Genomic DNA, 13,079 nt, shown 5'->3' with positions numbered 1-13,079 from the left:
TGTGGGCGACCACGATTTTCCAAGCTTCGCCATCCTCTCAGTAGCACGAGATGGCTCGTGATGTTTTTCCACGCCACTCTGTCAATTGTCTGTTGAAGCAATTTTTAGAGTGCCGAGTAATTAAAAAAAAGGTTCGAATTATCACATTTGATGCATATGTGTAGAGTTCAGTTGCATCATAAGACACCCTACCATACAAAAAGATATCACAAATAAGCTGCAAATATAGGGAGATATCACTTATTTTCTCAATATACTGCCATGCCCCGCGTTCACATTGGTCCCCGCGACGCGGGGAAAGTCCCGAGCTGCGGGACTTTCTCCTCAAAAACCACAATGTGAACGCTCGCTGGGAATTGTCCCCTCGTCCCCGCGAAGCAAGTCGGGTACGGGGACAAGATTTGGAGGGGAGAGTGACCTTGGGGCGCAATTGATAGCGTCCAGCTGTGGTCATCAAATGTGCGCATGCGCTATGCCTGGATTCAAGTGGCAGAGCTCGTTCCAAGCCCCAAAATGCCCCCACAGCTCGGGGACAGATGAGATACCAATGTGAACGGTCAGTCGTAAAAAAGATAACATCTCTTGTGGCTGTCCCCGCGTCGCGGGGACCAATGTGAACGCGGGGTCAGTGACCGTTTATTCTAGAAACAGACTTTGATAAAACTATTATCCACATTTTTTACACTCAGCAACATCTAAAATTCGACATTATAGACATATTTCGAAGTACTAACAATGTTTGGTGTGTTTTTTTTTTCTCAATCTGCAAATGTCATCAAGCAGCTTTGACTCATTTCTGCAGATTTCCTACGAATATCTCCCCCTATCCCTCCCAGTCTCTCTTTCCTTCAAATTGTCCTGTTTATATTAGTTTTTCAAGTTTTCTCCTCCCTCAGTACATGGCCTAGAAACAGTCCAGGTGTCTTTTCCTTATTGTTTTTGATTGAGATTCCTTCCTGTCCTGGCTTCCCGAGAATGTCTTCATTTGAAGTGTGTGAGCCATCCATGACAATTATGTATCAATCTTCTGTGAAAAACACCAAAATCTGCACTGCCTTTAGTCTATTCTCCATTTGTGATGATGTTGTCCTGCATTCACTCACTCCCATACAGGAGAACAGGCGTTATGTCGCACTCTAGCAAGCGTTTCTTCATTTGTAATGAGAGATGGTGATTTCTGAAAACCTTTTCTTTTTACTGCCAAATGCATTCTTTTCTTCTTCTTTTTTGGCGAAAACAAACTCTTTTCACTTGTCTCATACAAGATGTTGTATATACAATGTATATCTAATGTGCTTTGGCTGCAGAAGAAAAAACAATTTTACATTCTGTACACTTGTTACTTTCCTGATGCAAAATGTCTGTACACTTCTGAAATTGGAAAACAAAAATTCTACATATCATTATTCTGTCAGCTTGTCATAGTAATATTTGCTCACAGTTTATAAATGTAAACAACAGCAGTGCACAGACAACGCTTGAAAATACTGATCAGCGTACATTTGATTAGTCATCAGTCAAGGACACAGTGACGTACGTTGCACACATCACGCTTAACTGCAGCATTTATATGCATGACATATATATGTATCCACATTGTAGAATATTTGTGATTTTTGTGCTTTTCTTCTGAAGAAAGAAAATGAATTAGAACAAGAGTGCAACATCACACCATGCTGGAGTTGATTTTCATGTACACATGTAACATCAGCCAAACAAATTTGTAGCAGTTTCATGCAAGTTGGATGCACTGGTCTGTACAGGTAGAATAAGAAAGTAACACAATTACTTTTGAATGTTTTGCCTAAAAGTTGGTCACAATTATATGAACACATATGCAGAGGTGATAATGACAGTGACTCAAAACTATCCCATTGTGCTAAAACAATGAATAAATTAATGAAATAATCCTCATGTTTTTGTTGATAATTGAGCACCTACAACACTCTTTCTATAAAAGGCATCACTGCTTGTCCGTTTTATAGGTCTGATATTGTTGAAATTTATACCGATTATATAATTGAGCTTCCACATTGTGTGCTATAAAATGTTAACATCATAAAGGCCAACGTCCCTTTACACAATATCCGCATTTGACCTTTCAGATGTAAGTCTCCATGCATCTTCATAGTGCCTGCCATCAGAGTTATCCTACAAGGTAATCCCACATTTTGATGGAAGCGTACGTACCTCAATACCTGGCTAAGCCAATCATTTATCAACCTGTCCTCCGTCGATCGCTTACGTTTGTTGGGGCATAAAGCAGGATCTGCGTAAACTTGCCATTCACTGTGCATGCATAGCTTTCACATCTCATGTGAATTTAATGCTTATTGGGTGATTCCCATTATTTCAGCCGCAAAGATAATCTACGGGATTGCTGAGTAAATACGATGTTTTGCAACCTAACACCGTTTCTAAACTGTCCTCTGACAGCTTTTGATATCCGAGAGCAATTACCCAGCTATTGGGGGAAACAAAAATGTGTCTAACAGCTGATTACATATAAATGTAGAAGAATCAAATGGTCTTATGTTTGGACTGAAATTTGATGCCCTGTTGAATGGAGACTAGAGTCTAACTTTTGCATTATTGTACATGATGTGCCATCTGTTTCAAAGACAGTTTCTCACATCAAATTTCCTCTCCAAATTAAAATCGGCTGAAAGGGGAATGAAATCGAAATGCATTTGGATTGTGTAAATGCAGCAATATCAGTAGAATACAGCATTAGTGAAAGTTTGAGGAAAATCTGACAATTCATAGGAAACTTCAGAATTTCTTAAGTTTCAGTGCCACTATTACTGGATGGGAAGAAGACACATTTTGTGATGTCGCATATATATGCTAAACAATAAAAAGAAAATATAAAGAGAATTCCACAAAATTTCCTTTTTTTATGGAAAGTATATATTCCCTGGGTTTATTACTAAAATATGCTATTAAAAGGGTATATTCCCCTGCTTTCTGAAAGAGGAAGTTAAGAGCTCTTTAATTATGCTAGAAAAGTAGATATTTGACTGAAACTAAAAGTAATGCTCTCATTTAGCCTTTCCTTTTGTGTACAATTAGAACTGTCAATCATATACTGTATAAGCTGTTATTTTCGTGAGGGTTTAATTTTTGCGAATTTCGCACATTGCAGTTGGATCGCGAATCTAACAACACGCAAAATTGTCTCCATGCGCTTTGTTAATAGAGCATTATCGTAAGCGTCAGTGTCGATTAGCGAAAACAACATCTCGCGAAAATGTTTATGACCTCGTCATTCGCGAAAATATCTGTACGCGAAAATAACGGCGTATACAGTACTGTAATCAAATTCTGTCTGGACTGTTTTCACTTCTGGTCATCACTATACTGTATTCAGTTTACTGGTGGCAAGATTTTACTTCATTGTAATACTATTTGTGATAATGATAAATATGAGGAATGTCAAAAATGCTTGTTGCTAAATATATCTTATGATGTCAATGTATTCAAATAAGAAAAAAGGAATACTGACATCCCCCCCAAAAAAAAAAAAACCAAAAAAAAAAACACACGATTGTCTATTTTTATTATGTTTATTTTCTCAAACATTTGTGTACAAATGTACTTCACACTGGTTTCACTTTACAAAAACATCACACACACACACACACATTTTCCTCTTTTTTTTTTTTTTTGGGGGGGGGGCATGATAGCATAAAGGTGATTCCAATGAACAAAATAACAGCAAACAAAACACACAGCAAGACAGGTAGCCATGCTATGTCTACTGCCAACAAAATGTAGAAAGTTGGTACCATGTACTGTACAATTAGCTGTACAAATGTTCCAGCCTTATATAGCTGAAATTGGCTGAGCATTATTTTTCTTTCTCAGTCTGGGCATTTGTCCTGCATGTGTGCTTGTGTGTGTGTGTGTGTATGTGTATGTGTGTTTGTGCTTGTGTGTGTGTGTGTGTGTGTGTGTGTGTGTGTGCGTGCGTGCGCACACAAGCTCGCGTGTGTGTGTATGTGTGTTTGTACTTATGTGTGTGTGTGTGTGTGTTTGACTGTATCAGGTCTCTGTCTCCCTGTTAGCAGTGATCAACAACATGGCTCGATGATGGCAGCAGCAGTACAATGGCCAATACACCACACGTACACACAAGCAAGCACACAACCATACCAGCCCACGCACACACACATACACACACACACACACACACACACACATACAGTGGCACAGCCACAGACTTAAGCTTTCAGCTTCTCCTTTTTCTCCCTGAATATGTTAATGTGCTCTTTACATGAATTGCCTATCCAGGCATACGCCAGAGAAGGCTGGGGTGATGAGTAGCTAGTATACAGGGCCAGCTATCAGTTTCAATCAAAACCAGCATCCAGCTTTGTTCTCCCCATCAGGATGTTCTGATGGCTTTCAAATTAACCCCATCTCTTCCTTCATCTTCGGGGGGGGGGGGGGGGGGGGGGGGGGGGGGGGGAATACCTCAGTTCTACAGTCTGATAGATGACAGACGAGGCATACGATGACAAAATTTGACTGCTGGGCAAACGAAACATTGGGCACACAAAATGGCTCATGAAATTCAAGAGGAATTTTTTTCCATGGGACGTCCAACATACACATTCTCTCTCTCTCAGTCAGAAAAAAAAAATATGCACAATTTCTTTGAAACCCTAGGGCTCTGCTCCTTACAACATAAATAATACATTACAGCTTCACTGAATAAAGAGTTCAATACTGAAATATATTTTTTGAAATATGCACTGGTAAAATAGATCATAAATATGTTATAAGATAATAAGAAAACAGAATGCAAATAAAAAATTTGCAAAATGCCGTGCCAGGGTTTTTCAGTATACTGTAAAAGTGGAAATTTTCGCGGTGTTGAAATTTTCGCGCATTTCGCGCAACCAGAAACTAGCGCGAAAATAAAAACACGCGAATATTTTTGCTTGCCATACGTTCCTGTGCGTGATGTCTTGATTCCGCGGAATTAAAAACACGCGAAACTCTTCTGACCCGGCCTAGCGCGAAAAATTAGTCCCGCGAAAATATCCACTTTTACAGTAATAGACATTCATACATGTATCTGCTCATTATCTATTCCATTACATTTACTGAGGTATATACACACACAATCATATACAAACACACACACACACACACAAAACGAACAAAAACGAAATAAGCTCTGCAGCACATTTACAGTATACATTACATGCCATTCAGATCACAAATATTAAAGATGCTGTCCCTGCCTACCAGATTAGTTGGCTTTGCCCAGCATAGCAACAAATACAGTACAGTAGGCCTACTGCATGCAAACTGGAGTCCAAGAGTGAACTGACTTCAATTAGAAAAAAAAAAAAAAGTGAATTGAATACATCGGTACACAGCCAGGGGAGGAGGATATGCATAGATAAGAATACATTTGTTACAAAGCCGATTCATAGTGCAAATGGCACATTTACATGAATGCAAGTACCTGCAGAAATCCAAGGATGCACAGAGAAATATGATAATATTTTCCTTTCTCCTTGCATCATGCAAAGAGCATACATGTAGGCTGCCTTCATTGTACAAAGAAATTTCTGCCACAGCCATTTAGGCAGGGCCATGAGGCTAAGAGCAGATGAAAGCCCTTCCATTTCACTTGCCCAACAGTAAGTTTCAGCTGCCCAAAAGTAAATGAGGATTCATAGCATCCTAAAATCGTAAATGCATGTTTACATGAAGACATTCTGAGCTGTAGTTTGATCAACAGGAAGTGCCCAGATCTATTAATGAGATCTGACGGAAACTGGGAACTTTGCTTGACAAGTACGTAAATTGCATGACTGGAGATTTATAAAGCTTGACAAATTGCTTGACAAGATGTATGCAACTGTGTTTACTGGGGATGGTAATACTGTGTAAAAACTTGTGGACTCTTGGAACAGCACGTGTGGGGTTCAATTCTTGCCCAGGTGTACACACCTTTGCAAAAAGTATTTTATCATCTTTGTTTTTTATTTCTTCTTCTTTTCTAATAGCATGGTGTAAGAATGGGGTACCTGGCAGTGCTGGGTGAATGATATAGTGGCACTTTCCTATGGATAGGCAAGTAGTTCTCACATTGAGGGGAAAAAAAAAAGAAGCTACCCTGGATTTTAAAAAAAAAAAAAAAAAAGCTGTACATGTTCATTACCACATGATTACATACCACGTGCCGTAAGATTCATAATGGCAGCTGTGAGGTAACATGCCTTGGAAAAACTTGACCTGAGAAGCAGCAGGTTCCTAGAAAAAACAGTCACCCCACACTTTCCCCCAGCCCCTGAGTGTATGCACACATCTGCACACTCAAGAATCATGGATGCATCTATTGGGGAAGTAGATAACTTTTTTTTTTCTTTTTTCTTTTTTACACAGTTCTGTTGCAGATATCAAAGATTTGTTTTGTTATTTTCACCAATTGTTTATAAATGTGCAGAGAAGTGGTGTACATTTGTACCTCAAGGTGGAATGCCACTCGGTGATCTAACAGAAAATCACCTTACAAGTCCTCTTTATGCTTAATTGCCTGATTTAAAATCACATGATACATTTAATGTCATATATCATGATTTTGATCAAATTAGGTCCCTATGTATTCAGGGCCAACCTGTTATTCTTTAAAATGGACAATGCACACGCAGTACAGCGTATTATGTAAACATACATTGCATCCATCTGTCAAATCAATCAATCTCTCTGTCAGGTATTTCCTTTGTAGCCTTTAAAATGAGGTTCCAGAAAACAATGGTTTTAAATCTACATTGTACATTGTACCTTCAAATACAGTTACACTATCTAATCTCTATTGGTCTTTTTCTTTTCTTTTCTTTTTTTCTGACATACTGTATCACTATAAAATGAATGTGCAGGTATGTGCAATGTTCATTGTTGTGTTATTTTCTCACGTTGACACTGACACACATTCTCACACATCTTTACTTTTATGTAATCCTTCTTTTTCCTCCTCTATAATTCTAATTCAGTAATATTGATAAGTTAGCTGACCATGATGAAGCAAAAACAAAACAAAAGTTCACTTTGAAACATGATGACAGTTTCATAAAGCTCACACTGAATATATGTGAACAGGTACTTGTATCTCTCTGTTTGTACATGTAGTTTGTACTGCGAAATAAGCCATAAGCACACACACACACACACACACTAAAAGGCATGTTGGTCACCTACATAATACTCGTATGGGGGTTGACACACACCAGCATTGGCAGTGCACAACTCAGCACAGGCAAAACAATGACACATTTTTAATGCACACTCTATCCTGGAAACAGTGCACTTTAACCATTCTTGTAAGAACCAAGCATACCGATACAATGCCTTGCAGTTTCTCAGTGGTGATATTCACCTTGCACTAAGTGGTAATTACAAGTGCTTCATTTATTATGCATGTATGTCATGCCCTTTTTTGTTGTTGTTTTTTGTCCTCTGGATATTTTGTGATAAAAGCATATTAAGATCGCATTTACATGTAATTTGCACAAGATATACATGTACTGGAACTATCTTGTTAACTGTACAATGTGTTTCGGTACAATAAAACCCGAGTTTGGAAATTACCATGTGTTGCCAATCAACTGTGGCATAAACGCACTAGTTACACACTCCATAAGAAGCTCTATTCACACTATAGTCTGATTTCACTGAGTGACTGATACACTGTACCTACTTAACTATTGAAGCTAAACAGCACACAGTACATTACTGCAGTACCACATCAAATGACCAAATTGTTATCATTTCTATTTGCTTTGTTTGTCAATGCATAGCCTTGCAGTACTTTGTAGTACCTGGTATGTACACTGGACATGATTTACTTTGTAATACCCAGTATACACAGTGTGGACAAATGTTATGTCAACACAATAACTTTGGGGGGGGGGTGTGAACATTTTGCCCCCCCCCCCCATGCACACTTGTACTTTCAACAGGTGACAAACCCCCTAGAGAAATTCTATGCTTTAGAGTACTCACTATTAAACAAGTAAACATCCCAAATATCAATTTTGCGTGGAATCTGTCAAATGTCAAGGGCGTTTCTACAACACTCGATGATAGTAATTTGTCAATTTGGCAGACCTGTGTTCTACACCTGCCAAGTTGACAAATTCTGTGTCTGATTTTATTCTACTCTATCTGATCAAATTGAATATTGATGTGCAAATTGTACTGTAAAAACACTAACTGTGGAGCTATACTGGCAATTAGAGGGTTACAACTTTGTCATCATTTTGACCATTTCCCTCTCATTTGGACTGACTTGCAGCTTTTACAGACTACACATTTTCTTGTTAACAGGCTAAATTCCCTGGAAAAGAGAAAATGCATTCACCTGGTAAAGCCTTGACCACAACACAGCATGACAACAAAGGGCTTGGTGTTATGTGTAGTCGTGTCCACAGTACCGGTAAACAAAAAAAATGTGCTGTTATGTAATGTGGTTTGAATACTACTGGGGAGGTGGAACTTTTGATACTACTACTAGGCAGCATTTAACCACAGCCTTGGCTATAGTGCAACCTTCAAATGTTATGAAAACAAACCAATGAAATGAACAGGGCTGCTATCAACAGCTGGCTTCCATGTGAAGTAAAATCCCCATCTCTGATTGGTACTTTAGTATTTACAGGGTAAAGACTACAACCGTAGGTGAGGATTATGCATGCAATGCCATCAACCAGGGAGGTTCACCTCCCTGCATCAACAGAGCTCACTATTTCATAGAGCAAACCATTGTGGTCTGCCACTTGGTCCCCTCAGTGGCCATGATCTTGGCCTGTTGCTCTGTAAAAGGGATTACTTCTGCTTCGAAGGATTTTTGCCTAGTGCTCTCTTCTTTGCTGCGGAAATATTGCACTTTGTAATACTAACAGAACCTCACACAGTCAGCATTTGTCTTGTGTATTTGTAACATAATATCTCAACATACAGAAGATAACTTGTGCCATTTCCCTTTGAGGTACCCTGTAATTTTCCACTGGTGTCATTTATGGGAAGCTTGATCATCAAATTGATAACAACTGATTAAAAAAACAACAACAACAGATGCACATTTCCCTGTATATATGGCAAAATATGAGCTCAGAGATTGTCCAGATACAAATGGTTAAATATACATGTACTGTTTTCGAGTTGTTGGGTTTTGTGTGTGTGTGTGTGTGTGTGTGTGTGTGTGTGTGTGTATGCTTGATATCTTGGTGCTTGATACAAAAAAAAAAAATTATGGAACTCCACAAAACCAACTAACCTAGATTATGGCATTTACCTATGTATTTTAAAAACAAAATGTCACTGTAAAATGTAATAATGTATTATGCAGGGTGGGCCACAGTACGTTTGAGCATGTCGCTGCAACATGCTAAAAATAAATGTAATCAAACATGTATTTAAAAAAATGTGCAAAACTTGAGAAACATCAAACTACTCAGAAAATGTGTGTGCAAAACATGAGATAGAACATCAAACCCAAGCAGCAAAAAGGGAAAATAAGTCATGAAATACTAATGAACACTTGTGATGTGCAATTCATGCATAATTTCCGCAATTAAAGCACTTGCAACATGCTCAAATTTCAACTTGTGGACCACCCTGGTAAAGTATCAATTTATAAGGGCAGAACCTACTGTATGTAAACATACAGTGTACATACTCTGCACTGCAAGAGCTCCTGATAAGTGTAAACAACAATAAACATGTAGGCCCTATATGTAAATTATGAAATGAGTTTTAAGTCTGAATTTGACTGATACAAGTACAGTGTACTTCAGCATGTAGGCCTACTTGTACAGTCGGTGATTTCACTATGGAAAAGTTCTACATTTTTTTTAATTGTTCTATGTTTTCATCAAGATAATTATAGAGGACAAAAGTCACAAAATGTGATAAAATCCAAACAATACTAACTTTCTAAAAAAAAAAAAGAAAAAAAAAGTTTGGTACATACGTATGTAAAATTGCTCACTGACAGATTTTTTAAGTATTTACAAGTCAAGAGTTCATTTTCAATTGTATTGTTTATAACAGCTTCATTTTTTGCACAAAATCAAAGAGGAGCAGCAGCACCTAGGGCAATCATGCTCAGATGGTTGAATGGTGCCCATGTAAAGCTACAATACATACAGAGCTGAGCATAACAAACATTTCCCCTGGATAATGATCACATACAATGAATGCATGGTAACCAGGAAGTACACATGGAACCTCATCCTAAACTCAATGTCACAAACTTGCGAAGTGTGGTTACAATGTACTGTAAACCATACTGTGAAGGTTTTGAAAACAACATGCCATAAAATATCCAGGAAGTGAGTCTCTACCTTGAGGCATCCTGAAAGTGAAAATAACTGTTGCACTGCACTGTATTGTTTTGGTTTTGTTTGCTAAACTAAATTGTGCTCATGTACAGTCTACTGTCAGTTAAATTTCTTTATAATTTAAGTATATTTGCACATTCAGTTATTAAGGTTAATTTTCTTCTGGTTGCAAGGTAAAACTACCATGAATTTTGTATCATATTCATGCCTGTATGTTAACATTAATTTTCCTTTTCAGCAGTTTTAAGTGAAAGAAACCACAGATGATACAGTCCATAAATTTCATTTAATTTTGAGTATTTTTCATAAGAGCAGTAGCACACACACAAAAAAAAAATAAATAAGAATAACACGATATTTCTGTTTATGGCATGTACACAGAACAATCATCTCGTCCTGGTGTATGTTGGTCTTTGTTTTGTTTTGTTTTTTTGTTTTGTTTTTTTTGTTTTTGTTTTTGTTTTTGTTTTTGTTTTTGTTTTTTGTTTTTTGTTTTTTTTTTTGGGGGGGGGGGGGGGGGATGCCCAGCGCACTACACACATCTACAGAACATGTACTGTATGTAATGTACATGTACACTGTCACATGACATTTAAGTGTGCATTATTTTTCCATATTCTGATATCTGTCTGAGAAGTATTTTCTGTTCTGAAGTTCTTCCACATGTACACGTACATATTGTATTTAAATGAGAATAAATATTTCCTCTTCAAAACAGCTAGTTGACAACTAAAAGGCACTTACATACAAGCACATGAATGAACGACAGATTGCCTACCAGGTATTCATTTCAAAGGGTGTACTACAAGTAACTTTGAAGAGATGTCTTCTCTTACGTCTTGTAGGTCTTGAGAAATATTCCATATTTTTCTTGAATTAATACCACTTTGACTCACAGCAACTTATTGAATTTTCTAGAATCTTTAAAGGACAAGTTCACCTCAATGTTCATTTTACATGTCAATTGAGAAAAACTGGGTACCTACTGGTCCAACAGACAGGTCGGACCTGTAGAAAAAAAAAAATGGGTTGGTGTGCAGCCCTGCCATAGGTCATGACATCAACAGTCCATACGCGATACATGTTGCTTTAGACAAGGTTGTTAGACAAGTTCTGGTCTGCATTGCATCATGTCCAACCATGGGAATCAACATTCAAACCACCAGCAGAGCACACAGACACAAAGAACCTACCAAGTACACTGTAGCTAGAGGGAGATTTAGACCTGGAATCTAAACTGCAGAAGTAACATTCTGCATCTTTATAGAAGATGATCCAGTAATAAAGGAAATAAGATTGAAGTCAAGCAAAATGAGTCTGTGGAAACATTACCATTACCAAGAAATCATACTTTACGAAACATGCGAAATGGTAATTAATTAAACTGCTCAAAAAAGGACATTTTCACATTTTTGTGCAACATGAAACTGATGCAAAAACAAAAGTGTGCAAATATTTTTGCTTGTAACATGTAGTTATTATTGATTCTACGGGTACATATGTAACAAACAAAATTCCTCAAAGCGCCCCGGGGTTAGTACATGTACACAGACCAGACCATGTACTATTGTAGCTAGGAGTCTATTCATGATAAGCTTTTTGCCTCACAACAATTCAATTGTACCAGGTAGGTTCTACTCCAATATTTTCATACTATTACAATGTACAAATATGTAGTTACATGTAGGAATCTTTTATACATCAGGGCATCCCAACACATGTTGCCTGTTTCCTAAGTGTTTGTGTTGAACTTCTTGGGACATGTCCTTATCATCAGGACACTAGTGTTAATCAGATCATTGTATAGTTGTCATGTTCCATGTGATTGTGAATACGGTATCCTTGTATTTGTGATTGATCTGACTCAATTAAACTGAATTGAATTGAAAAATGTTTGAGACTTCTCTTTCTGTCAAGCAACATGTCAAACTTGCAATGCATGCATTCATGGTCTGCAGACCGTATTCATGAGCAGCCGGCTCCCGGCGGCTCCCGGCTGCTCCTACACTGTCACTAGTATTAAACTAGGACTAGGACAGCCCATTCATGCTGTCATATTGATAGACCTACAAACCACAAATTCACAATGGTTTTATTATTAACGTTTATGACTACAAATTTGACTCTATCCGGTGTAAAGGAAAGGTAGATGAACTATTGAGTGTAGACCCCAATTTGATCAAAAAACACCACTCACCGTGCGGGAGTATATTGTTGTGTCTCCCAAACCAGCTGATGCGTTTCCCATCTCCGGAGGAATTTCATATTCAGGATTTTGTTTACGACTGTATTTGCATGGTTTATCCGACAAACCTGAATGCTACTTTCATGGATGAGTTTGTATTTCAGATCAGCACAGTCTTGACCGTATGCTCCAGAGAATCCCATTTTGCTGCTCTGTTTTTACCCAAAATTGGTGATATCCAACTCCAAGTCACAACAGAGAATACAAATGTAGGTGCCAAGAAGCAAGAACGCAAATCGTCCCGTCGTCAGTGAGCAGGCAGCCGGTGTATCGTGAACATTTTACACGCACAACACAGCTGTTTGTCGTTTCTCACACACTTCGTTCGGCGACGGTACGTTGAAAAACACTGCGCAACCCTTCGGAATGTTGTGGGAATAGGTAAGGGAACGTCGTGTGCTCATCTCAAAACCGGTACTGACATTCAATTACTTTACCTGACATAACACACTGTCCATAACATTCTCCTCAAG

At 38.1% G+C, this 13,079-nt stretch overlaps 1 protein-coding gene across 1 annotated transcript in view; it reads right to left on the bottom strand.

Annotated features, from left to right (window-relative positions):
• The window catches only part of LOC140232534 (C-Maf-inducing protein-like), a 72,211-nt gene extending 59,411 nt beyond the window's left edge, over positions 1-12,800 (bottom strand). Inside the window, 2 exon segments of the mRNA XM_072312632.1 lie at positions 12,559-12,590; positions 12,593-12,800. Coding sequence (XP_072168733.1) covers positions 12,559-12,590; positions 12,593-12,749 — 189 coding nt within the window. The 5' untranslated portion in view covers positions 12,750-12,800.
• Between the last annotated feature and the right edge of the window lie 279 nt (positions 12,801-13,079).

The sequence above is a fragment of the Diadema setosum genome, chromosome 9 (genome assembly GCF_964275005.1).
Source record: "Diadema setosum chromosome 9, eeDiaSeto1, whole genome shotgun sequence".
Classification (NCBI taxonomy): Eukaryota; Metazoa; Echinodermata; class Echinoidea; order Diadematoida; family Diadematidae; genus Diadema; species Diadema setosum.
The sequence above is the reverse complement of the archived record's forward strand: the minus strand, read 5'-3'. Positions and strand labels throughout refer to the sequence as shown.